Consider the following 27,600-nt stretch of genomic DNA (forward strand, 5'->3'; position numbering starts at 1 on the left):
GCCTCTGCCTCTGCCTCTGCCTCTCTGCCTCTCTGCCTCTCTGCCTCTCTGCCTCTCTGCCTCTCTGCCTCTCTGCCTCTCTGCCTCTCTGCCTCTGCCCCTCTGCCTCTGCCTCTGCCCAGTGCTGGGATTAAAGGTGTGGGCCACCACACCCGGCTCTTTTCTCCATTTATTTATTCACTCTATGTCCTGATGGCAGTCACCCTTTTCCTTTTAATGCCCTCCCCCTTACATGGCCCCTCCCCCTTACATCACCCCTCCCCCTCTCCCCTTTCCCCTCTCTAAGAAAGAGGAGATACCTCTCTCCCCACTACCAACCCACTCTAGCACATCAGTTCACCCCCTCCCACTGACGTTACTCAAGGCAAATCAGTTAGGGGAACAGGATCTACAGGCAGGGATAAGTCCAGATTCAGTTGTTGAGGGACCCGTATGAAGACCAAGCTGCACATCTGCTACATATTTACAGGAGGTGGGGCTAGGTCCAGCTAAAGGTTTGTGGTTCGGTCTCTGAAGGTCCCCAAGGGTCCAGGTTAATTGACTCTGTTGGTCTCTCTGTGGAGTTTGTATCCCCTCAGGCTCCCTCCGGCCTTCCCCTAACCCTCCCACAAGATTCCTGAGCTCTGGACAACGTTTGACTGTTGGTCTCTGCATCTGTCTCAGTCCCCTGCTGGATGGAGCCTCTGAGAGGACGGTTATGCTAGGCTCCTCTCTGAGAGCATAACAGAGTATCATCAGTAATAGCGTCAGGAATCGGCTCTCAGACATGGGCTGTGTGTCAAGTCGGGCCTGTCATTGGTTGGCCATTCACTCAGTCTCTGTTCCATCTTTGTTCCCACAATTCTTATATGTAGGACATATTTTGGGTTGTGTGTTTGTGTTGGTATTCTCATCACTCCATTGGGAGCCCTGCCTGGGTGCCACTTCAGGCTCCATAACCCCTCCTACTAGGAGTCTCAGCTAGTGTCACCCCATAAACTCCCTGGGGCCTCCCCCATCCCTGGTCTCTGGTATGTCCTAGAGATGCAACCTGTCTGCCCAGCCGCTGATTTCATTCCCTATTCTGGCCCTCTCTCCCAACTCTCCCCACACCTGATCTCTAGCGCTTACTTATTGATGAGAAAGAAGTTTGGGAAAGAAGGGTTTTAGAGCTTGGTGTAGATATATTTTGGTTTTTGTTAGGTTCTTAAGGCTCTTGGCTTTACTGGGCTTTGAAAACAGGACCATTGGTGAGTGAGTTCACCTGGATCCAATTTGTTTTTTACTAAAATGTTATGTGCAGAAATGTTTTATCTGCATGTATGTCTTTGCATCAGAGGCATGCCTGGGGCCCACAGAGGTCAAAAGACTCCTCTGATCCCTTGGAACTAGACAGATAGCAACCACCATGCAAGACTTTAGAAATTGAACATTGGTCCTGTGGAAGAGCAGCTAGTGCTCTTAATCACTGAGCCCTATCTCTAGTCCCAAATTATTTTCTTTCAGGATCACATTTTTTATAAGGATATTCATAAAATTTAAATCAAAATGTTGTTGTAATTTGGGAAGTGTTACAAAGACATTTGGTCATTGAAGCAAGTCTTTTTTTTACTGGTTACATAATCTCAAAGAAATATGATTAATTATAGAATCTTCATTTTTAATATGTGAAGACCAAAATTTGAATTTATTTACTTTCTCCTGTTGCTGTTAAGATTTTGTTTTTCATCTGAAGCCTTCTGACACTCTAGCTCCTAGCTTTCCTCTTGACACTTGAGCATGCCCCGTGTCTCACTCACTAGCTTTCAGTGGATATGCATTTCTCCTCAGGTCGGTCCAACAGCTACACAAGCTATGCAAGAATTTCTCACCCGACTACAAGTGCATTTGTCTTCAACATGTCCCCAGATATTCAGTGAACTTTTGCTCAAGTTAATTCACATACTTTCCACAGAAAGGTAAGTGATAGCATGTACTCTGTACATGTCCTGATGTAAAAGTGAATGATGTAACAGTGAACCCTCCCTCGACGTTATTAGGGCTTTAGTAGGCCAGAGGACAGTTGGGTTGAGGGGCTGTGGAGGAAAGGTTCACTGGGTGGTTTTGGCCATTTTCATTTCATTTTATTGTAGTTTTTTTTTCTTCTTCAAGTATTCCAGGTTCTGTTACTGTAACAATGTGGTACTTCAAAGCTCCACTGCTGTTTTAATAATCTTGTAACTTCGTTATACTTTTTAGCTGAAAGTTGTTTGAAATTACATAAATTCAGCAAGGTAGTGGTGGTGCATACCTTTAATCCCAGTTCCAGCACTGCAGAGGCAGAGGCAGGGGGATCTCTGTGAGTTAAAGGCTGACCTGGTCTGTAGAGCAAGTTCCAGGACACCCCGGGCTAAACAGAGAAACCCTGTCTCAAAAAATCAGTAAACAACAACAAAAAAGAGTTCCTTAAATTCTAATGAAATACATAGAGAAATAAGGACAAATTTTTAAAATGTATAATACTAATATGTCAAAGAAAGATAGCTCAAAAAATGAAAGTAACTGTTCCATCTCCTATAGAAATCATAAGTAAAAACAAAAGTATGCAGCATGCTAAAAGAATAAATTGCTGCCATGCTGTGTTAATTCTTAAAACGATTGAATGTTGTAGTACCACAGGTTGTCACATGACACTGATGTATCATCCTTTTGGACCTGTCTTACACATGGAAGGCAGGCACTCAACCTCTGAGCCAAAGAATTACTTAGATTCCTTAGAGAGAAAGAAGGGTGATTCTTAAAAATATGTAATACTGATATGCCAAAGAAAGATAGCTCAAAAATGAATGTAACAGTACAGTCTCTTGTAGAAATCATAATAAGAACAAAAGTATGCAGCATGTTAAAAGAATAAATTTAAGAAATTTCCAGATTAGAAAAAATAACTTTACTCTTTTAAAGATTTAATTATTATATGCATGGTGTTCTGACTGCATAGATGCCTGTATGTCAGAAGAGAACACCAGATCTCATTACGGATGGTTGTGATCCCTGGGAATTGAATTCAAGACCTCTGGAAAAACAATCAGTGCTCACAACCTCTGAGCCATCTCTCTTGCCCTAAAAAACCTTTGAATGCACGATAAACAGTTTGTCAATTATGTAGCAGTCAAAAAAAAATACCTGGTTAGCCAGTGTCCTCTTAATACATAAGTGACCATTATAGAAATCAGCTTGTCATATAAAAATCCTTTAGTCTGTTTTTTTTTTTTTTAGTCTGTTACTTTAAGGTAATTTGGTATACCTGTATTTTTCTCTTCTTTTCAATTTAGAAGGGAAGCTATTTTTTGGTTTGGTATATTAAAATAGAGACAAGCCGAAAACTTGTATAAGGTTGGACAACTGCTAATTGAAGAAACATGGTAGTCAAAGTTACCTAAGTGATTTAATTTTTAATCCTTGTTTTTCACTGTCTCTACAGGGGGGCCTTCCAGACAGGGCAAGGACCTCTTGATGCCCAAGTGAAGCTGTTAGAGTTTACCCTCGAGCAGAACTTTGAAGTGGTCTCAGTTAGTACTATTTCTGCTGTGATAGAGTCTGTCACCTTCTTGGTGCATCATTACATCACTTGCTCAGACAAAGTCATGTCTAGAAGTGGATCAGACAGCTCTGTCGGTGCTCGGGCTTGCTTTGGGGGACTCTTTGCTAACCTCATTCGTCCAGGTGATGCAAAAGCTGTCTGTGGTGAAATGACAAGAGATCAACTCATGTTTGATTTGTTAAAACTTGTGAACATTTTAGTACAGCTGCCTCTTTCAAGCAATAGGGAATACAGCGCAAGAGTGTCCGTGACCACCAATACAACAGATAGTGTTTCGGATGAAGAAAAAGTCTCAGGAGGCAAAGATGTCAGTGGAAGCAATACCAGCATTCCAGGATCTCCTGCATATGTTGCTGACCTAGTCTTAGCCAACCAGCAAATTATGAGCCAGATTTTGTCTGCTCTAGGCCTGTGTAATAGCAGTGCCATGGCAATGATAATTGGTATGTATTTGGAATATTAATCTAATCTCTTCTTGCTATTATACCTTTTTTTTTTTTAAACAACTTAGGCTATTAGTGAATACTTTCATAGAGTGGCTTTACAGGAAATACGCTATCAAAAGATTGTATCTGCCAGTTTCAAAAATTCTGAGAAAATCTTAACAAAATAACTTGATTAAGAAATTAAGATTAATTAGGCATTGTGGCACAATGCCTTTAATTCCAGCACTTAGGAGGAAAAGGAAGAAGGTTCTCTGTCAGTTTAAACTCAGCATGATAAACTCTGAGTTTAATGTTACCTAGGAAGACCCTGTCTCAGAAACAGAAAAGAAAAGGCAGGATTAAGTCATCCGTTTTAAGTACCTGTAATGGCGTCAGTGTATTAGACAACAGCAAAATGTACCCCATACCTGCATGCTTTTATGATACATATATCATTACACTTTTAAGTGTCATTGTTTTAACTTTTCTACCATTGGAAAATAAAAATTTTAAAGGACTTTAACAAAATGTAACAAAGTTTATGTGTGAGACATTTTTTGCCTACTGATATTCTTCCCTTCCCCCACCTCCAATTTTATTTCATGAGTATATCATTTACTTGGCTATATGCTTGCATCACCGGCATGCTGTGCTCCCAGGGGACTAGAAGAAGGTTTCAGATCCTCCTGCATCTGCAGTTATAGACAGTGAGCTATTTACCATGTCCGTGCTGTTAATCAAAACTGGGTCCTGGAAGAAGAGACAGTGCTCTTAATCCAAATCCTTTATTTTCTTCTTGATTCAGTGATATCGTCTAGAGTGGTGTTCTCTTAGTCACATAGTAGGACCATTTTTATATTAGCCTGCAGTGGAAGGTCTCATGTAAGACTGTACACCCAGTACTTTATTGGATACCTCTACAGATACTTTAATCTTTATAGGAGTGTGTGTGCATGCGTGTGTGCATGTGTGTCTGTGTTTCTGTTTGTGAGAAAGTGAAGAGACTTATGTACCCATCCTTTAATGTCTTTTGAAAAATTGCTTTTTTTAACTTACAATTTTATTGGTTTTTATGTATGTACTTTACAAAATGTATAATCTTCTATTAAACTAGGTGCAAGTGGCTTACATCTCACCAAACATGAAAACTTCCATGGTGGGTTAGATGCCATATCCGTTGGAGATGGATTATTTACCATATTGACAACACTTAGTAAGAAAGCCTCTACAGTCCATATGATGTTGCAGCCAATCTTGACCTACATGGCCTGTGGATACATGGGCAGACAAGTACGTTCAATTCAGCAGCTGCTGCAGTAATTTAACAGTTTGATAGTAATGCAAGTAGAGAATTACATCAGACAAATTAACAGTATCCATGAATGTACTGGAAAAGAAAGCAGCAGTGCATGAGCAAAGTAACTCTTAGATTTCACTGTTAATAGAAATTTTAAGAATAAAATTTCATGGTATGATCTTTTGAAAAATGACTACAGAGATAGAAAAAGTAAATATTTATATTCTGGAAAGGCCCACTACTCCTTTTCCCTGAGATAGGATTGTTAACTAGCAGGTTGTTGTCTGAGATGTGACACAGAACTGCTAAAGGGGGACAACTCTTCAAAATTATCTTTTATTTCTTTTTAGTTAAAGGGTGTTAGGGTAAATTTTCATTCTAATACAGTGTTTTAATTAATTCATTGGTAATTTATATAGTGTCATTTTGATCATATTAAGAAATCTAGTTGTCCAGATTCACAGGGACTTATAAAACTATGTTGTGTGTGTTTACTTTTTAGGGCTCTCTTGCTACTTGCCAGTTATCTGAACCATTGTTGTGGTTTATCTTGAGAGTGTTGGATACTAGTGATGCATTGAAAGCTTTCCATGATATGGGTAAGAAAAAATCTCCTATGCTATCATTTTAGCATGGTCCTTTCAGCTAACATTTTCGCATGGTCATTTTTGTACTCTGAATCTTCACTTGTTCCTAAGATTGTTTTTATTTAGTATTCTTTGTGAATTTAGGTGGAGTTCAGCTTATATGCAACAATATGGTTACCAGTACAAGGGCTATTGTGAACACTGCAAGAAGTATGGTATCAACTATTATGAAATTTCTTGATTCTGGACCAAATAAAGCTGTTGACAGCACTTTGAAAACAAGGATCCTGGCCTCTGAGCCTGACAATGCAGAAGGAATCCATAACTTTGCACCACTTGGTAAGACAGTGGCCCTGCCTCTTACTATGACTCAGCTTAGTGTTCTGATGAGGTGAAGCAACACAGATTGTGAACACAAGTTGATATTAGATTAGTACCATTTTAAATATAAGAATTCCTTTTATAGGCTGTTTTAATGACCAAAACATTCTACTAACAACAACATTTTTAGGTCAGTTCTCTCTTCAAATGTTAATCACCTTGAAAGGACTTAAAGATTGATATGTTTTACATTTTTAATTTAGGTGTTTATTCCTTCATACTGCATTTTTCAAGAGTTTTCTACTTAATTTACAAATTACCCTAGACATGTGCTCTCTAATGGTCATTTGTCATTTGGCTGTTTTGGGAATACTTTGATCATCATGCTTGGTGACAGACAGTGTAGGGAATCCAGCAGATGTTTATTTTCTGCTCATTTTTATACCTTAATATAGTATCATCTGAATATTTCTCAGTGTTTTCCTACATCCTTTTCACATGTTTGCATGGTGTTCCCAATATTTTCTTGTAGGTACCATCACTTCTAGTAGTCCTACTGCCCAGCCAGCTGAGGTGCTCCTGCAAGCCACACCGCCCCATCGAAGGGCTCGTTCTGCTGCTTGGTCCTACATCTTTCTGCCAGAGGAAGCCTGGTGTGACCTTACCATCCACCTTCCATCAGCAGTGCTGCTGAAGGAGATACACATTCAACCTCACCTTGCATCTCTCGCAAGTGAGTACTATGAGGTGTGCTGAGAGTGACAGGGCCAGGTGAAGATGGGAAGTGCTCTCCAGCAAGCCCTCCCGTGCTCACCTTTGGTGTTAGATCATGGGTACATGTATTTAATCAGTGTGGGCTCTCTCTCCTCTGTCTATTATAATTCACTTGGTTCTTAATTGAATATGTTTTATCAGAACATTTTAAGGTAAATTCCTTAAAATATTTGGAAAATAAGTTCCAGATTAAGTAGAGACAGATATTTTTTTTGTAGCATATTCAGTAACAGTGCTTGATAACATTTTCCCACTTTAAAGTCACGTAGATTGTTTCAGCATACTCACAATTTATATTGAGATTGTTGCATTCATTTGTGTTCACTGTTTCTCATTGTTATCCAATGTTACTCAATTGGATGAAAAACTCGGGGAGGGAGATTTCATAGATTCTTAGTATGTTTGGAAGAATATTTTTATTTGAAAGGTAGACTACAATCTAGTTACATTCAAACTATTACCTAATCTCATCCAAATAATACAAGGTGAAAGTCAGGCATAATGTCATGTGCCTTAATTTCATGTCATGGGAACATGAGGGAGGACATTTTTGAAGACTTTGAGGCCAGCCTGTGTTTCCAGATGAAATAAAACAAAAAGAATAACATACCCAAATGCCCCTCAACAGAGGAATGGATACAGAAAATGTGGTACATTTACACAATGGAGTACTATGCAGCTATTAAAAACAATGAATTTTTGAAATTCTTAGGCAAATGGATGAATCTGGAGGATATCACCCTAAGTGAGGTAACCCAATCACAAAAGAACTCACATGATAGGAACTCACTGATAAGTGGATATTAGCTCAGAAGCTCAGAATCCTTAGAAGGGGGAACAAAATACCCACGGAAGGAGTTACAATGACAAAGTTTGGAGCAAAGACTAAAGGAACGACCATCCAAAGACTGCCCCACTTGGGGATCCATCTCATAAACAACCACCAAACCCAGATACTATGGCAGATACCAACAAGAGCTTGCTGACAGGAGCCTGATTAGCTGTCTCCTGAGGGGCTCTGTCAGTGCCTGACAAATACAGAAGTGGATGCTCACAGTCATCCATTGGATGGAGCACAGGGTTCCCCAATGAAGGAGCTAGAGAAAGTACCCAAGGAGCTGAAGGGGTTTACAGCCCCATAGGAGGAACATTAATATGAACTAAGCAGACCCTCAGAGCTCCTTGGGACTAAACACCAATCAAAGAAAACACATGGTGGGTCTCTTGTCTCTAGCTGCATATGTAGCAGAGGATGGCCTTGGTGGTCATCAATGGGAGGAGAGGCCCTAGGTTCCTTGAGGGTTCTATGCCCCAGTCTAGGGGAATGCCAAGGCTAGCAATGGGAGTGGGTGGGTTGGGGAGCAGGGAGAGTGGGGGGGTGGGATGGTGGATTTTTGGAGGGGAAACTAGGAAAGAGGATAACATTTGAAATGTAAATAAAAAATATCTAATAATAAAAAAAGAATAATATATACTAAAACCTTACTTTAGCAGGCCATAAACTATTTTAAAAGACAAGTACTACGTGACAGGGTAGCAAAGGCCTATCTTCCTATCTACTTAGGCTTAAGCAGGAAGGTTTACAGTTGAGTATCTGCATGGGTATCTTGAGTAGGCAGCTAGAGGAACCTAGTGTGCAGATAGAAACAGACGTGATCTAGTGACATGGCTCACTGATGGGGTCCTTTGCATCAAGCTCTGAGCTGCAGTTCAGGTATTGTGGTCTGAAATGAGAAAGCTTTTGTTTAGAAGGAAAACAGTTTGTGTGAATATGGATAGATTTTTGCATGTGAGAATTAGGGACTCAAGTACAGTGTGGGTAGAGAAAGTTGGTATTTATGCATGCTTAACTAACAGATAAGTTTTTGGTGTATTAGGGCAGGGACTCAATATATGTTCCAGTGAAAATTGAATAGATTTAATATTAAATGGTGGTAGAAATTTCAGTTGTTTGATTTCTTAAAGTATATTGCTCATATAAAATACATCTATTAATTTCTTGAAAATGTTATTAAAGTTACAGTTTACAATTTTTTTTTAAATTTCTCTAACCTTTAGTGTAAGTCTGGCATTTAATTAGCAGTTAATAAAATTATACTTAGTATAAAAATAAACCAATTTTTGAGAGTTTTCTTTGATAGATATGTTTGCTCCATAGGCCTTGGTGCTATACTGGGAGCAGAAAGTCCCTGTTAGGAGTTTCCAGTTGTTACCTCACTGGCACTCCTTAAGTAACAAAAATTACTTTACTTTTAAAATTCGAGACCGTTTGGTTAAGATTTAATATGTAAACAAAAGGTGAAACTAGTTTTAAAATTAGCTGTGATGTTAAGTGTTGCAAATCTTACAGTATAAAGTATTGAACCGATTAGTAATTACTATTCTGTTCTTCTCAAGTTATTTTAAACAACCAATCTTAAAACTGTGATTTGTTCATGACAGTTTTGGTAGAGGAGGGATAGGAAGGAATTGCCCGCTAATTGGTTTATTTTACCTTTTGTAGGTATAATACATAATGTAATACATACACAGCTGATAAGTTCTATAGTTACTCTTTCCTTAGGTGAATATTTCCATATTTATGACTTTTAATTATGGGAGGTCTTTTTTTTTTAAAATAAGCAATATGATGATGAATGCTGGTGACGGGTGCTTTTTGTTCTATTTAGTGTTTTCAGTGAGCTAATAGTGCATGCATCTGAAAGTTTCCATATTAGTGCCCTTTGTACTAGAGTACTAGAATATAGCATCTAGTTCCCTTTTTTTTTACTGTTCAGTTTTCTCTTCCTGCAGCCTGCCCATCGTCAGTGTCTGTTGAAGTAAGTGCAGATGGTGTTAATATGCTCCCTTTGTCTACTCCTGTTGTCACAAGTGGTCTCACCTACATAAAAATTCAGCTTGTCAAAGCCGAAGTAGCCTCTGCTGTCTGCCTCAGACTACATCGTCCTCGGGATGCCAGCACACTGGGCCTCTCACAGATCAAATTATTAGGCCTTACTGCTTTTGGTACCACCTCATCAGCCACAGTTAATAATCCCTTTCTTCCATCTGAAGATCAAGTTTCTAAAACAAGGTATATATATATATATGTATATTTTATTTCTTATTCTTAAAAAATGCTTTCTGTGGTTGTTTTCAAATTATTCATCCTAGCCAGAAGTGATGGTGCACATCTTTAATCCCAGCACTTGGGAGGCAAAGGCAGGTGGATTTCTGTAAGTTCCAGGCAAGCCTAGTCTACATAGTAAATTCCCAGGACAGCCACGCCTACATAAGGAGATCCACCACCACCACTTGCGCCCCACCTCTCCCCAAAAATATCTTAGTAAGTTGTTCTGTAGGTGCTTATATAGTGCCTATATGTTAGATCTAATACAATAATTTTGTTGAGTATAACAATGAAGTAGTAAAGTTGAGATTTATATAATAAGTTTATGGAAAACATCTGCAATAATTTGAGCCACTTATATTACCATGCTTGTACTTTGTATGTTTCAGCATTGGATGGTTACGCTTATTACATCATTGCCTTACACATATAAGTGATCTAGAAGGGATGATGGCCAGTGCAGCTGCCCCTACTGCCAATCTGCTGCAGACTTGTGCTGCCTTACTGATGTCACCATACTGTGGGATGCATTCCCCCAACATTGAGGTTGTGCTTGTAAAGATTGGGCTGCAGTCCACTAGAATTGGCCTGAAACTTATTGACATTCTCCTGAGGAATTGTGCAGCATCAGGCAGTGATCCTACAGGTGACTATTGACTTTACTCTTGTCATTTTTACACTACACAGTAAACATCCTTGAACAGCATGATGTTTGTAATTCTTTCTGAAATGAATTTCTCTTAAAGCTTTGCTATTTTTAAACTTCTTCATAATTTACAGGTGACATAATTTAGATATTCAGTGACTATAACTTTCATATTCAGTGAATAACTTAAAAAAGCCTAACTTTCCATTTTAAATTGACTAACTTAACAATGTTTTTCTCTTTTCCTTGGCTAAGATTTAAATAGCCCTTTACTTTTTGGAAGGCTGAATGGACTGTCCTCTGATTCTACAATAGATATTCTTTACCAGCTTGGTACAACTCAGGATCCTGGAACTAAAGACAGGTATACTTTGGTACTGTTTTTTAATTTAGTCACAAACATGGTTTTGTGAATTGGAATTAATACTTTTTCTTCAGAAAATCTTACAAATGTTTAAACAGATATATCTATCATATGCTTTACATAATAAGCAAATAATATATGTTTACACATATTTTGTACGCTTTTGAGCTAAAACATATTTGTAGTCAGTATTACATTTGTAAGAACACATGTAAAGATATTACTTATAGGGACATTTGGGATAGCATTTGAAATGTAAATGAAGAAAATATCTAATAAAATAAGTTAAAAAAAGATATTATTTATATCAAATGTCAGTTGTGGCATTACTGGTCTTTCTTAACTTTTTAAGAATTCAGGCCTTGCTAAAGTGGGTCAGTGACTCTGCAAAAATGGCTGCTTTGAAGAGAAGTGGCAGAATGAACTATATGTGCCCGAGCTCATCAGCTGTCGAGTATGGTCTTCTCATGCCATCCCCCTCTCATTTGCACTGTGTAGCAGCGATTCTTTGGCACAGTTATGAACTGCTGGTAGAGTATGATTTGCCAGCACTGCTAGACCGAGAGCTCTTTGAGTGAGTATGAGTGAATTCCTACCCCCTTGTTTTGTATGCTAGGCCGACTGTATGTTTCCATTTGTTAGGGTTAGTATTGTGTCTGTTTCTGTAGTTTACTGCTTTAGAGTTGGTGAGACCTAAGAGAATGGAGCCTAAAAATGAAGTGGCCTAAAGTCGCATGCAATAGTGTGCTTTATTCAGAGCACCAGCCAGCAGGAAGAAAGCACTGCAAGAACAATCCCGGGTTTTGAAGAAACTAAGGATATAAGGCTCTTGTTTCTTGGAGTTTCTCCACAAGCACTCAGAATTCTCAAACAACTTCATTCATGTGTTCCAAAAAATATTGATAATTATTTTTGATAGTAAGGGTAACTTGAAAATAATAAATGCAGAAGTGGTCCTTTTGAAGTGACGTTTCACACTGTTTTAACCTCCGTGCTGGGGATTGACACGTTCTTCTCCTGGAGCTGCACTCCCAGCCTTCTTGTTTTAAGATTGACTAGTGATATTGCTAGTTTTTCTTTAGATGAGAAACGTTGGTGTAGGTGTTCTAGAGTGCACTATGCGGTTCTCACTTGCATGGTCAGCTCCATTTCTCTTCAGTATACTACTGTAAAGGAAAGTATCAGTTGACAGTGTGAGAGTGGCAGGGGTGTTTGCCCCTCTCTATTGCACTGGGAGCAAGAGGAAGTTGGTGAACGTAGTGAATTCCAGGGCACAACACTGAGGATACAACACTGAGACCACCCTATTCAAAAACAGTGGGAGTTGGAGGAGAATATACAGATGTGGATGTACGTGGTCAAACAGCAGGCTGAGCATGGGGTCCCAATGGGGAAGTTAGGGCAAAGACTGAAGGAGCTGAAGGGGTTTGTAGCCACATAGGAAGAATAACAATATCAACCACCCAGACTCCCCAAAGCTCCCAGAGACTAAACCACCAACCAAAGAGTACACCTGGGTTGGGGGTGGGGGGGAACCATGGCTCCAGCCACCTATGTAGCAGAAGATGGCCTTATCTGGCATCACTGGGAGGGGATCCCCTTGGTCCTGTGAAGGCTTGATGCCCTAGGGTGGGGGAATGCTCGGGTGCTGAGGCAGGAGTGGGTGGGCAGGTGGTGGAGCATCCTCATAGAAACAGGGGGAAGAGAGGGAGATAGGGGCTTTGTGGAGGGGAAACTGGGAAAGGGGATAACATTTGATATGAAAGTAAATAAAATAACCAATTTTAAAAAAAATGGCAAGTAAACTCTTAGTTTTTTTTTTTTTTTTTTTTTGTCATTTGATATAAATATTTTATCTCCAGTAGGAGTATTTCAAGCAATCTTTTCTTTCTCTAGGTTACTTTTTAATTGGTCCATGTCACTTCCATGCAACGTGGTTTTGAAGAAAGCTGTTGACAGTCTACTTTGCTCCATGTGCCATATACATCCAAATTATTTTTCCTTGCTCATGGGCTGGATGGGAATTATCCCTCCTCCAGTGCAGTGTCATCATAGACTATCTATGACAGATGATAGCAAGAAGCAAGATCTTAGTTCATCATTGACAGATGACTCCAAAAATGCACAGGCACCTCTCTCTCTAACTGAATCCCACTTGGCAACTCTTGCTTCCTCGTCTCAGTCCCCAGAAGCTATTAAACAGTTGCTAGACTCGGGGTTGCCTTCCCTTCTTGTGAGGAGTCTGGCTAGTTTTTGTTTTAGTCACATTTCCTACTCAGAAAACATCGCTCAGTCAGTAGATAATTCTCAGGACAAACTCAGGCGGCATCATGTTCCACAGCACTGTAATAAGATGCCCATCACAGCAGACCTAGTTGCTCCCATTCTTAGGTTTTTGACAGAAGTTGGCAATAGTCATATCATGAAAGATTGGCTTGGTGGTTCTGAAGTCAACCCACTGTGGACAGCACTTCTGTTTTTATTGTGTCACTCTGGGTCTACCGCTGGAGGACATAATTTAGGGTCACAACAGAGCAGCACTAGATCAGCTTCTCATTCTCCAGCTACTGCAACAGTATTGACTACCCAGCAACGGACAGCCATTGAGAACGCAACTGTTGCCTTCTTTCTGCAGTGCATTTCATGTCACCCTAATAACCAAAAGCTGATGGCACAGGTAAGACAACAAAGCCTATCTTAGACTTATATGGGGTCTTGTTCATAGGAGAAAGTACTGCATTTTCAAAACTAGGGCCTCTCCTCCAAAGGATGATCACCAAGGGCCATGTGACAGTAAAGCTTGGGATTAGGTCCATACGAGCATCAGAATCTAGGCCATAATTGAAGTATTAGTGTCTTTTCTCTCTCCTTCAAATATATGCTCTCCAAACACATTACTTTTTAGGATAAGTGACTGAAAATTCATGAGCATTCTAGCTACAATCTCACACTATTCCAAAACTCCCCTAGTTAAAGAACAAGACTAAAAGAATGTATTTTTGCTGCTGGAACTGGACTGACTATTAAGTGTTACCAGACTGCTGTAACTGTTGGTTTGCTTCCGATCACATAGACATTAAGAGTAGGTTTCAGGAGAATGGCTCTGAACATTATAGACTGTTATAGTAAGTCTGCATGGCCAAAATTTTGCAAGGTAGGATTGTTTAGAGGAAGGTATTTGCAGATGCTTTGTTTTGGTTTGTTGCTAAGTTTTGCAGCTTTGTGGCCCTTGAGAGTTTTGGGCTAATTTTTACTATATACATCAAGGCTAGTAACACAGAACACCTTAGGATACAGCATCTCTGAAATAGGGGACTATGATGAACAGGAAAAAAAGGTTCTTTTTCTCCCTGTTAATGGGGAGTGCTTATTCCTGTCATTCTATTAATACAGGTGAACAATTTTAATTTTTATAAATATAGTTTGTTGACTGGAAAAACAAGGTGCATTAATCCTCATAGTAGTAGTTATTCGACAAATGTCTTTCTGCTTAATATAACTAGTTAAAAGCAAATGCTTGAGTTATAAGCTTGAACCAGAAGCATAATTACAATTCTTAAAAGTTTGAATTGTACTTTTTAGTTTGGGTTGCTGTATTCCTTTGACTTTTGATCTCATTCTCTTGTTTCTTATTAAGACTTTGTTTTAATGCAAAACCAATTCTCCATCCCCCACACCCACCCTCTCAGTTTTCTTTGTGTAAACCTGGCTGACCTCAAACTCACAAAGACTTGCCTCTTAGTGCTAGGATTCAGGCATGGGGCACTACACCTGGCAAAGTGCTTTTCAAAAAGTAAATTTTATTATAACTGGATTGATATTTACTAAAGACACTTCTGGCTAGGCCTACTCTTTATGTAAAAGATCAATAGTAGGCATTCCTTTCCTCTATTGAAATGTTCCGTAGGTTTTCTTGTTTGTTTGTTTTTGTTTTGTTTTGGTGAGTTAGGGTCTTACTCTGTAGGCTCCTTGAACTTGCTATGTAGACTAGGCTTGCCTTGAGTTTAAGAGACCTACCTTCCTTCCCCTGAGTGCTGGGATTAAAGTTGTGTGCCATCACACCTGGCTGTTTCTTGCACTTTTAATTGTTTATCTGCTTCTGTATTCCCATATTTTGAGATTTGAGTTCTTATTTGCAAACTGGATGCATTAAATCACATTTATTCGTTAATCCATATTCTTAATTTCTTGTTTATTTTTTAAAATAAAAACCTGAATATCTCCACTTAACTTTTGAAATTTCTTCCCTTCCCAGGTTCTCTGTGAACTGTTTCAGACAGCTCCTCAAAGGGGTAGCCTTCCAGCACCTGGGAATATTTCAGGGTTTGTGCGAAGACTATTTCTGCAGTTAATGCTGGAGGATGAGAAAGTGACAATGTTTCTTCAGTCACCTTGCCCAGTGAGTAATCTTGGTGATCACGTTCTTGTCCTTTTAACTCTTAGAACTTACAGACACCTTATGTGTATGTGTGTCTTGCTCAAATGTCTGTCTGTGTACCATATGTGTGCCTGATGTCCAAAGAGATGAGAGGGGGGCTTTGAAACCTTGTAACTGGAGTTATGTGTATTGTGAGCTGCCATGTAGGTGCGAGAAACAAACCCAGGTCCTCTGTAAGAACAAGTGCTCTTCACTGCAGAGCCATGTGTCCAGCCCCATCTTCTCTTAGTAATGTAGCATTTTATATTGATAGTAAGTGTCATTTAGAATAACTTGCCATATCCCCTTTATTAGAACAACAACTACGATATTTTGAATAGTATGTTTTGTTTTGTGGGCACACCGAATATTTGATACCATTGATACTTCCAATCTAACAAGCTGATCAACAATTCCTAGGTAAAGCATGCCAGAGATATGCAAAACATACAAAATATTATTATTAAGCTTTTTATTCATCTATATCTTTGAAATTGATTCCTGATAGTATGTATCCTAAAACACTTACTTCTAAATTAATTAACTTTTTTCTTAGCTATATAAAGGGAGAATTAATGCAACTAGCCATGTCATCCAACACCCAATGTTCGGAGCAGGCCATAAGTTTCGTACTCTGCATTTGCCAGTCTCAACAACGTTGTCAGACGTGCTCGATAGAGTTTCAGGTAAGCAAGACTTAAGTTTTAAGTTTTCTTTAACCCAGTTTCATGCGTTTGAACTTAAAAGGAAAAGATTTATTTTTAATTTATCCGTATGATTGTTTTGCCTGCATATGTATGTCTGTGTATGACATGCATGCAGCACCCACAGAGTTGAAAAGAGTGTGTGCCAGAGCCTCTGGAGCTGGAGGTAGAAGCAGCTCTAAGACACCATGTGGTTCCTGAGGACTGAACCCCTGGGTAGGAGCAGCAAGTACTCTTAGCTACCGCGTCATCTCTTCAGTCCCTTATAACTTCGTTTTATTGTTTCTATCCTCTCAGAAATCGATTCATAACCAAGAGTTTCTAAATGTCTTCATAGCTTGAGGACAGAAACAATTCTAATTAAGTTAGCAATAGTAACTATTACCTTCAGGCAATAATATTCTTAGTTATGATGTCAGCAATGTCTTGTGATGGCAGGGCCGGAGCTAGAAATGGAAACAGTTGACTAGAAACCTTTGGAGGATTTTCCCTCTACATAACCATGAGGTCATGCTATTGTTGCATTAGTGTATCTGTGGCAGGTTTCAAATTAATAAGTGTTTTCTGAATCTAGAGGTAAAATTAACAAATGTTCAAAGGTGAAAATCAGAGGAGTAGGATCTCCTAGTTCCTCATGAGAGGATAATGGCTGCTGAAGAAAGCAGAGTGAACCATCTTCCCTAGGTGCTCGTAAGCAGTGAAGCCATGCAGTGAGAAAAGGGGGCTTTTTTGTTGGGTTGTTTTCCTAGATGGGGTTTCTGTGTGTAACAGAGCCCTGACTAGTTTTAGATCTCACATTGTTGACCAGGTTGGCTGTAATTTCGAGATCTACCTGCACGTGCCACCATGCCCAGCTAGAAAAAGCTGCTTTTAATGGCATTGTGATCATCACAAAAGTTGTAGTTATTGAGTGAATAAAATTTTTTTCATAAAAAACTGCAGTTTTCTCTAGAGATGGACTTATGAGAAGAACACATTGTGCCCCTGAAAACAGTTATGTGTACATTAGATTTAAAAGTAAGCTGGTAATATGTATGTTATCACATTAAAAATAGTATATATCTATATTCGTAAGTGGAAGACCAATGTGTTTCTGGGAATTAGTGAAGGAAAAGGTGGGAGCTGTCCTTGTATCACATAAAATCCAGAGCTCACAGTTAAAGATAGCCAGAAAAGACTGGGGAGGCCCTTCAGCAGCAGGGATAGATAACGGGGGGTTAGACCCTGCACAGGACAGGAAGTACATAAAGTGTTCCATGTTTAGAGAAAAAGAAGAAAGTGAGGACGTGTCAGCATTTGTAGGTAGTAAGTCAGACTATGTGTGTGAAATTACTCACCTACTATAAAGTGTCTGGAGTCTGAGCAGGAGGGTCGCAGGAACCTGGGAATTAGGTCTCAGTATCAGAGTGAGGCTGTGTATCATAGCAAGAAAAGACTGATTTTTAGTTTACATTCCTTATAGATGACACAATTGTTTTATAAAATTGCAGTTCTTCCCTGCAGCTATAACAGAGAATACAATAGAATTTTAATGTTATGATAACTGCATGTCAAAACAAATTTGTTTTTGTTTTTTATTTTTTATTTGGATATGGCAGCTTATCTATTAAAACAAAACTAAAACTGTTGCTTTCCTTTTGGATGATGTAGAAAACCCTGTATTTTAGACAGTATTGTCTTGCAGATACCCCAAGTATCACAGCTAAACTTCTTAGTGAGCAAAAGGATGATAAAGAAAAGAAGAACCATGAAGAGAAAGAAAAAGTTAAGGCAGAAAATGGATTTCAGGATAACTACAGCGTCGTGGTTGCCTCTGGTAAGCTGTGTGGTTTCTGTCACGTCACTCTGACATCTCTGGTTGTCAGTAGAATTACTTACATCTGTTTACTGCCCAAAGGTTACTTACTACACTCCACCAGGAACTAAACATGTATGAATAAATAACATACATACTATACTTTATCTTGATAAAGTGTCCTTATCATAACATGCCTGAAAAAATCCACTGATACTTTTATGTAACATCCTTCTTAAACACATGTTAAAACTAAAGCAAAAAGACTTTCTGGTTTTCATTTATAGTGTTTTCATTGCATAAAACATTTAAAACATTTAAATTTCTAGTATTGCATTTGGAAAAAGAAAAATATTATCCAGGGTGACTGTTAGTTTTGTAGGACTATGTTTTTCACAGAATTGAGACACTTTTAGTTCAAATGAAAAGGCTGTACATTTAAAAAGTGTGTGGTAACCAGTATGTGGTAAAAAGTATGTGAGAAAGAATATAAACTTAAGTGCTGGTGAGATGGCTCAGTGGGTAAGAGCACCCGACAGCTCTTCCGAAGGTCCGGAGTTCAAATCCCAGCAACCACATGGTGACTCACAACCATCTGTAACAAGATCTGACGCCCTCTTCTGGAGTGTCTGAAGACAGCTATAGTGTACTTACATATAATAAATAAATAAATCTTAAAAAAAAAAAAAAAAGAATGTAAACTTAAGATTTCTCCTTGATCAGCATATTGGTATATTTGTCATCCTTATCATAAATCAACATGAGGTCTCTTATACCTATTTTCCAAAACTACTATTTTTTTGTTTGAATAGCCATATGTATCTAATAATTGATGGCAGCTTGTAGTATTTTTATTTTCTTGGCAATTATAGATGGAAAGCCAAAATTATTTATGGCATGCCTAAAAGATCAGAAAGAGTTGGAGGTGTAGATACTAGATTACTGATTTGGTATTAGGAATGTCTAGTTTATTAAAACTTTTTAGAAATTTTTACTTCATGTCTTAGCTAGAAAAGGTTAAAAGAAAAAAAAGAAAAAGAAAAAAACTTAACCAGTTATTATCTCTTAGGGCTGAAATCACAGTCTAAACGTGCCGTGGCATCCACACCACCTCGCCCACCATCCAGGAGAGGAAGAACAGCTCCTGATAAGATAGGAAGTACATCCTCAAGCGCAGACACCGCTAACAAAATCATCACCGTCCCTGTGTTTCATCTGTTCCACAGACTCTTGGCAGGTAACACTCATGCTGAGTGAATGTCAGAGCAGTTCTGAAACATAACAGTGCATAAATCACATGTTTCTTCTCTTGCTCTGCATGAGATTAATGAGGTCCTCTTGAGGATTTTTTTCTACACAGTTCCTTTTAGGAAGAAATAACATGCTCAAAGAATAATCTTTTAAATGTCTGTTTCAGTGACACGAAGTTATGTTTCTTTTCACTTTTATATCTTCTTTACCCTTGCTTTGAGCACAGATGGTAAAGTGCAGAAGTAGCATAGGTAGGTTTGGTAGGTATAATTCTAGCCAAGCATTTCAAGGTAGAGCAGTGGTAATTAACATATTCTTTCCACATCAAATTCTTTGACCAATGTTTTTCATTTGTTAATGTGATATTCATTATTGCTGTGCCATATTCTTATTGCCAAGTAATGCTTGAATGATGTCCTTTCTTAACTTCACATCCAAGGTTTATAGTAGAGGTGAAGAAACTAGGACTGGTGGGTTACTATGTCTCTTTGTAAATAAAGTTTTATTATAATATGTTTGCCCATGTTTAATGTATTATTCTTAGGTATAGGTAGTAATTGCAGCCATGTGGACCCCATTGCTTACGATATTTGTTACCTAAGCCCCTATGAAAATATTTGCAAATGTTATATCGTAGAATATCTCCTCAGTCATTTGTTTGACCTTGGTATTCTGTAGATATTTTTCTGGGTATTAATCTATATGTATGTTGGAAACAGTTTGACTTTTGTAGACTTACCAATGGGTAATTTTAAACTGTTTTGAAATAGGAGTATTTAATATTTAATATTTAATTTAATATTTAATAGAGTATTTAATAGACTCTTGTCCCTGATTAATAAAAATAATGATTAGTTAACAATGTCAAACCAAGTAAAAATGTCTCGCTCTTAGATTTTATTTTGATCATGTAATTTTTGTAGGTCAGCCATTACCAGCAGAAATGACACTTGCCCAGCTTTTAACTCTCCTCTATGACCGAAAACTTCCTCAAGGTTACCGTTCAATAGATCTTACTGTTAAATTGGGATCAAAAGTCATTACAGATCCAAGTTTGTCAAAAACAGATTCTTTCAAAAGACTGCACCCTGAAAAAGGTATGTAGATGGCACTCCTTTAAATTTTGCTGTTCATTGGTGACAAGAGGTCTCAGTCAGTAAAGTACTTGATGTGCAAGCATAAACATCAAGTTTGAGCTCCAGCATTCAAATGATAAAGCTGAGTTTGATGGTTCCTGCTTTTAATCCCAGTGCTGGACCAGCTATGACATTCACCAGCCAGCCCATGTCCGTTGAGTTACACAGCGAGCACTCCTTTAAGTCACACAGCGAGCACTCCTTTAAGCTGTGGAGCGTCTTGTCACCCTTGCTCTTTCTTTTTGTACAGTGTATGTTTTTATAAATGAAAGCACATTGTATACATACATAGGTCGTTTCTTACATACTGAGTTTTGTGTATTATATAGACCATGGAGACCTAATTGGCAGCTGTCCAGAGGATGAGGCTCTTACCCCGAGTGATGAGTGCATGGATGGAGTATTGGATGAGTCTTTGCTGGAAACCTGTCCCATTCAGTCACCATTACAGGTTTTTGCAGGAATGGGTGGACTGGCTCTTATTGCAGAGAGACTGCCCATGCTCTATCCAGAAGTGATTCAGCAGGTAAGCTAAGCCTCCTACCATGGTGCATTTTGGTATAGTGAGGTTTTCTGCTTTAAGTTACTTGCAATAACCTTTTAAGAATATTCTTGGCCTTATAATTTTTGATCATTGGATAAGTCACAGATTGGCTTTTATAGAATATATGAGGATCAGCTGGGAATAGGGAACCTCATTTCTTATGACTTTTCCCTTGATGTTAATGTTATGATCATCACACTAACATCCACTTTTCTGTATGTGGCTTGGATGTGGTTTTGATTGTGGTTATTGCTGTAAATGAGAGTAAAATAATAGTGAATCACTCATATTTATGCCTTATTTAACTTCTGCTCTTTTTGATACCATTTCCAATGTAGATAGTTTTAAATCATCATTTTAGCCCACATCAGTTTTATCTTGTCCCTGCCATTTGATGTTTGTGTTCTTTTCATGTTCTTTCATGTTAATGCAAAGTTTTCCCAATTGTCTCTGGAATGTTTTAACAGACATGGAAAAATCTAGTGGGTATCCTGGCATAATTTTAGCACTTGAAGAGCTTGGACAGAATGCCAGCTTGAGTTCGTTTTTGGGCTGCAGATAGCAATACCTTTTCTCAAAAAAAAAAAAAAAAAAAAAAAAGAGAAGAAACAAAACCCACTATATTTTTCTTTTGCATGGTTTGGAATACAGTCTACAACAGTGGTTCTCAACCTATGGGTTCTGTAACTTTTGGAAGTTACATATCAGATAATCCTGGCTATCAGATATTTACATTACAGTTCATAAAGGAAAAATTTTAGTTCTGAAGTAGCTCCAAAGTAATTTATAGTGGGGTCACGGCAACAGTAAAGTGTCACAGCATTAGGAAAGCTGAGAGCCACTGGACTAGGGACTACATCTAAAAATATATGTTGCATTGTATTGTCTTGTCTCTGTAGTCAACTATATAATCATTCTTTTCCCCCCATTTTATGGCTATGATAGTTTAAAGGGCTAAGAATAGATGTTTCAGTATGGAAACTCCCTCATATATGCATACATGAGTATATATGGATTTCTTAGATTGTGCCTAGAACATAGACTTTCCCTAGCAATATTGTGTTTCCACTATAAAAAACGGAAATTTTGGATCCACGAAGTTCAAGGGCAGGACCAAGAAATGTTCTGGAAAGTCTAGAATGACATGTACTAGAAAATGGGGGAAATTCTTAGGGTGATTTAACGATGTTAAAGGGATGCAGATGATTGCTTGAAGGAGAATCTTGTTACCAAATCTGATTGCACTAGGTCATCAAAATAAATAGATTTTAGTAACTTGTAGAGTAAAATTAGAAAGCAAATGGATACCCTATTAGAAAGAAAGGAATGGTTTCCTAATATTTCAGCACCAGGTGATACATATAGAAAGAACGGCAGAGTCAGAAAGTTGCCCTTGCTGACCACTGTCTACAGTTTCCTCCTTCCCTCCTTCCCTCCCTCTTTCTTCCTCTTTTTTGTTATTATTATGTATTGACTTGTTTCTCTCTTTTTCTTCCTTCATACTCTCTAATATACCCCTCTTGTTCTCCTTCAAAATCATGGCCTTTTTTCAGTTATTGTTATTATATACGTGTATGTGTGCATGTGTGTGTGTGTGTGTCTTCCTAAATATATAAATATAACTTGCTCAGTCTGTACAGTGTTACTTGTTTGCTTGCTCTCAGAGCTGACCGTTAACGTTGATAACTAATTGATCTGCTCCTCCCTAGGAAGACTGCTTCTCCCCTCTCAGTACTCCTTCCTGGCTTATAGTTTTGTGTGTGTGGTTGAGCCCTCACATGCCTTCCCCTGTCCAATTGGCGTGTCTGTTGGTGTTAGCCTTACTTAGCTCTGATTCAGGCAGTCATGTTGGTGAGACTTTGTGGGTATAGCGCTCCTAGGGACTTGCCATATGCCTCTGGGCTGTAATGAAAGCCCAACATTCACTTACACATATAGTCACACATAGAAATAAAGGGTCTGGATATCATTGCACGTTAGCACCACCTCTCTGGAAGTAGAGGTAAGCGGATCTCTTGAATTCTAGGCCAGCCAGAGCTATATATAAAAATAGATCCTTAGCAAGATGAATGAGTGAATGGGTTTGGTGAACTACAGGTTGTTGGCATGTTTTGAAGTCAGTCTGTCGTTATTTCACGGACTGTGAATAGGAAAGTGCTGTTCTGACATGGATGCTTGTGATGTCATACTCTTCTCGGTGTTTGTTACTATATTTTTAAAACAGAGTTCATCTGAAGCCCAGTATTGAATGAAGATAACACTTCTCTTTTTCTTTAGGTGAGTGCTCCAGTGGTAGCTTCCACCACTCAGGAAAAGCCAAAAGATAGTGATCAGTTTGAATGGGTAACCATAGAACAATCAGGTGAACTGGTTTATGAAGCTCCAGAGACTATTGCAGCGGAGCCTCCACCCGTGAAGTCAGCGGTGCAAGCCACTTCTCCCATCCCTGCCCATTCTTTGGCTGCTTTTGGATTATTTCTTCGTCTTCCGGGCTATGCTGAAGTGCTCCTGAAAGAGAGAAAGCATGCCCAGTGCCTTCTTCGATTGGTGTTGGGGGTCACAGACGATGGAGAAGGCAGTGAGTGTTTCCAGTTACTGCTTCCATTCATCCGCACATACACAAACATACACAGCACATACACAAATGGGGTGGATGCATTTGGCTAGAGTATTTCATCTTCTTAACTGTTGACTTTATAGTAAAGCTATTTACATGGTTTGTAATTTTTATTGAGGTTTTCAATATTAAATATGGTAATCCTAAGAAATTTTGTATTTATAAAGGAAGTTTATAAATTGCATTCAGTTTATACTAGGTGACATTGGAATTATGTAATCAGGAAGTAGGACTAGTTGCTGTAGTAGTAGGTATGAGAGCATACTGACTCTGACAGCTTAGAGGAGCAGCACTGAGTATTCTGGGAGCCTCTGAGGTGTGAGGCACTTTCTTACAGATGTGTAAGTGTGGAGCTGGATAGCAGTTTTGGGTGGTGCGCTGAAGGATAGGCAAAATTTAATTTGGGGAGAGTATTTCAGAGCAGAAGAGTTGCAAGCATTGAGTATATGGGCAGGGGGGAGCTAGCACATTCAAATCTGTATGAAAGGCACTTCTAAACAGTTGTGATGGGGTACGTGTTTTCAGTCTCAGAGTTCAAGAGCTCAGTAGCAGGTTTCCAAACTGCCCTTGACGATGTACTGGGTTTAGTGACAGCCTGGATACACGGGAGTCTGCATAGAGAAGCAATGAAAAGTGCTTCCTTTAAGAAAAGTTGTTATAGGATTATGAATACCAAATATTGATTAAACTATTATGAGCAATGGGGCCATAACCCCCCCCCCCCAAGAAAATTAATCTGGAGCACTGACTGTTCTTCCAGAGGTCCCGAGTTCAGTTGAAACACTAAACTTGGATCAGTGTTTGCAACAAGGCCAAAGTCCAATCTCCTGTACTGTAGAAACAAAACAAGGAGCTAGAGAAAAGCAAGAAGCATAAACCTGTAGCATTACTGTGGACAAAGAGAAGAGAGCTAAGATTATTACAGTATACTATATTATATATCTATTAAATATATATACTATATATTTGATACTGTTATATATAGTATATTAAACATATATACTATATATTTCATACTGTTATTTAATGTAATAAGAGATTGATTGATCGCAGTTGAGGTAGTAGAGGAAAGTTCATTTTCATTTGGATTCCTCTTAATTGTTCACTCAATAACATTTTACTGCTGATCGATCATAAGCAGCAAAGGGGAAAGAGTAGACTTGATGTTGCCTTAGCTTGCACACAGAAGTGCAAGGAATGGCTGCTGTAATGCATGATTTCATTTCTGCAGTACTCATTCTGCTCATATAGTGCTTTATTGCTTGTGTTTATCACATTCTGATTAAAGCAACGCAAAACTATTATACAAAAGAAAATCGTTTTATTTGTTATTGTTCATAAGAAAACCATTTGGAAGGACACCAGTTACTTTCTGATTGATGGTTGTAGGAAATTTCTTATTCCTTGGTGCACTTTTTATCTCAGTAGTGAGGAGATATAGGCAGAGACAAGCAGCTCTTTATGAATTGGAGGCTATCCTAGGCTACATAGAGAACCTTGTCTTCTAAAATTAAAAAAAAAAAATTAGATTTCATTTCACATTTAGTTCATATTTTTTTTTTTTTAAAGATTTATTTATTTATTATATGTAAGTACACTGTAGCTGTCTTCAGACACTCCAGAAGAGGGCGTCAGATCTTGTTATGGATGGTTATGAGCCACCATGTGGTTGCTGGGATTTGAACTCCGGACCTTTGGAAGAGCAGTCGGGTGCTCTTACCCACTGAGCCATCTCACCAGCCCGTTCATATTATTTTTGTTGTCGTTGATGGCTGTTACATATCTGTAAAATTTCAGAGCTTTTGTGTGTGTTGTGTTCCAGAGACTTTCTTGATACTTTAATAAAGATAACAGTCTCACAGTCACCCTGCTTTATAATAAATTTAATGATAAAACCTTACTTTGTTGTTATTACGTGTGACCCTATGTGTAAGCGCTTATTTTCAAGTGTCTTTAATTTTACCCCTCTTTTTTTCAAAGGTCACATTCTGCAGTCTCCATCAGCCAATGTGCTTCCAACCCTTCCTTTCCACGTTCTTCGCAGCTTGTTTAGTGCTACTCCCTTGACAACTGATGATGGTGTGCTTCTGCGGAGGATGGCACTGGAAATTGGAGCTTTGCACCTAATTCTTGTCTGTCTCTCAGCTCTGAGTCATCATGCACCACGAGTTCCAAACTCTAGCCTTAGCCAGACTGAGGTAGGTTTCATACAGATTTGCTAAGTCACTGGTTCTCAACCTTCCTAATGCTGTGACCCTTTAATACAGTTCCTCATGTTATCACAACCCAGCCAGAAAGTCATTTTCACTGCTACTTCGTGTTATTTCGCTACTGTTATAAATTGTAATGTAAATATCTGTGTTTTCCTACCTTTGGTCTTAGGTGACCCCTGTGAAAGAAAGGCTTGTTAAACCCTCAAAGGGAACTAGAGGTTGAGAACCACTGCTTTAAGTTATGAAAAATCTAAACTTACTTGATGAGAGTATAAAGTGAGAGTATAAACTCCAAATTTCAGAATTTAGATTTTATAATTACTATGGGACGTCTGAAAGAGAAACTATCACTTGTTTTCTCTGCTACCCTCCTAAGAAAAAAATCAGATTTACCCACCAGTTTAAGAAACAGACAGTGGGGCTACAGAGATTGCTTAGTGGTAAAGAGCACTTGTTGCTCTTGCTTTCAAAGGACCCAGGCTCCATCCCCAGCTTCCACATAGTGAGTGGTTTATAGTTATGCATATCTCTATTTCCTGGGGATCCAATGCCCTATTCAGACTTCTGGAGCCATTGAGCATAGCCATGCAACTCATAAATGGAGGTAAAATGCTCACATGGAAACAGAAACAAATAGATTTTAAGTAAGAGAAAGTAAGAAATGGCTAGTTAGAACCTCCCCACTTGTTAGGATGTGTTGACGTCCTCTTCTCATTTTAGAGAATCATATTATTGAATGGTAAGTTATATAATACAGTAAGACACCCTCACCCCACCCCCATCCCCAACCCCAAAACACACACATGCACACACACGCTGGCAAAGGGGGAAATAGTCCTTATTTAAAGTTCATTTGGTTTTGTGTATATATAAAAATTTGAAAAAAAAATTTTAATACAGTATATGAGATTTGTATACAAATACTGTTCCAGTGTTAAGAAATGCCTGCCAGTAAAGTCTTTGTGAGCCTAAAGACCCAAGTTTGAATCTTTAGAACCCAAGTTAAAAAGTTGGATGAGCCGGGTGGTGGTGGCACACGCCTTTAATCCCAGTACTTGGGAGGCAGAGGCAGGCAGATTTCTGAGTTCGAGGCCATCCTAGTGTACAGAATGAGTTCCAGGACAGCAAGGGCTACAAAGAGAAACCCTGTCTCGATAAACAAAAAACAAAAAAACAAAAAAACCTGGATAAGTTGACATTCTCCTTTGATCCCAGTGCTCAGAAAACCAGACGTTCTAGTAAAATTAAGCCCCAGGCTCAGTGAGAGATCTTGTCTCTAAAATAAGATGGAGAGCAATTGAGAATGTCTCATGTTCACTTGGATGTCCTTGTGCAGAAGTGTTTGTATTATGGTATACAGTGTAATGTTTCAATCGATAAATTTCATTGGTTATAATCAGAACACAGTAGCATTTTTATCACCTTAAACAGTTATTCAAAATGCTCAGGTTTTAAAAATGTACATCATTTGCTCACTTAGTCTTTCTGCCCTACTGTAAAATCATACTTATCTGTGTTCCTTCCCTGCTACTTTGTATTTTGTTTTTAAACCTTAGGAGGCTAGCCTGGGGGGGGTTATGCATGTTATTCATAGGTTGGGAGGGTAAGGCAGAAGGCTGTTTTGTGCTCGAGGCCAGCTTTGGCTATACTGACCAAAGCAAAACAAAAACAACCCATAAGCAAAAACAAAAAACAAGCAAACAAAAAAAAAAAAACAAAAAACAAAAAAAAACAAAAAAAAACCGTAACAAAAAGAGCCCAGCAAAGGGAATGACCTGATAAGACGGCTAAGAGAGGAGGAGCTCTCCATAGCTGTGTGAGTTTGGTCCCCAGCAGAAGGA

At 38.6% G+C, this 27,600-nt stretch overlaps 1 protein-coding gene across 1 annotated transcript in view; it reads left to right on the top strand.

The window, feature by feature from the left end:
- Positions 1 to 27,600, top strand: part of Birc6 (baculoviral IAP repeat containing 6) — a 178,633-nt gene that overhangs the window by 109,747 nt on the left and 41,286 nt on the right. The window contains exons 44-62 of the mRNA XM_029531207.1: positions 1,810 to 1,937; positions 3,440 to 4,002; positions 5,099 to 5,274; positions 5,784 to 5,880; positions 6,013 to 6,207; positions 6,722 to 6,922; positions 9,757 to 10,036; positions 10,462 to 10,718; positions 10,974 to 11,082; positions 11,435 to 11,656; positions 12,979 to 13,759; positions 15,338 to 15,481; positions 16,056 to 16,185; positions 17,888 to 18,019; positions 19,068 to 19,235; positions 20,173 to 20,346; positions 20,715 to 20,911; positions 23,207 to 23,507; positions 25,527 to 25,744. Coding sequence (XP_029387067.1) covers positions 1,810 to 1,937; positions 3,440 to 4,002; positions 5,099 to 5,274; positions 5,784 to 5,880; positions 6,013 to 6,207; positions 6,722 to 6,922; positions 9,757 to 10,036; positions 10,462 to 10,718; positions 10,974 to 11,082; positions 11,435 to 11,656; positions 12,979 to 13,759; positions 15,338 to 15,481; positions 16,056 to 16,185; positions 17,888 to 18,019; positions 19,068 to 19,235; positions 20,173 to 20,346; positions 20,715 to 20,911; positions 23,207 to 23,507; positions 25,527 to 25,744 — 4,473 coding nt within the window. The remainder of the gene's footprint in view (positions 1 to 1,809; positions 1,938 to 3,439; positions 4,003 to 5,098; positions 5,275 to 5,783; positions 5,881 to 6,012; positions 6,208 to 6,721; positions 6,923 to 9,756; positions 10,037 to 10,461; positions 10,719 to 10,973; positions 11,083 to 11,434; positions 11,657 to 12,978; positions 13,760 to 15,337; positions 15,482 to 16,055; positions 16,186 to 17,887; positions 18,020 to 19,067; positions 19,236 to 20,172; positions 20,347 to 20,714; positions 20,912 to 23,206; positions 23,508 to 25,526; positions 25,745 to 27,600) is intronic.

The sequence above is a fragment of the Mus pahari genome, chromosome 18 (assembly GCF_900095145.1).
Source record: "Mus pahari chromosome 18, PAHARI_EIJ_v1.1, whole genome shotgun sequence".
In the NCBI taxonomy this organism is placed as follows: domain Eukaryota; kingdom Metazoa; phylum Chordata; class Mammalia; order Rodentia; family Muridae; genus Mus; species Mus pahari.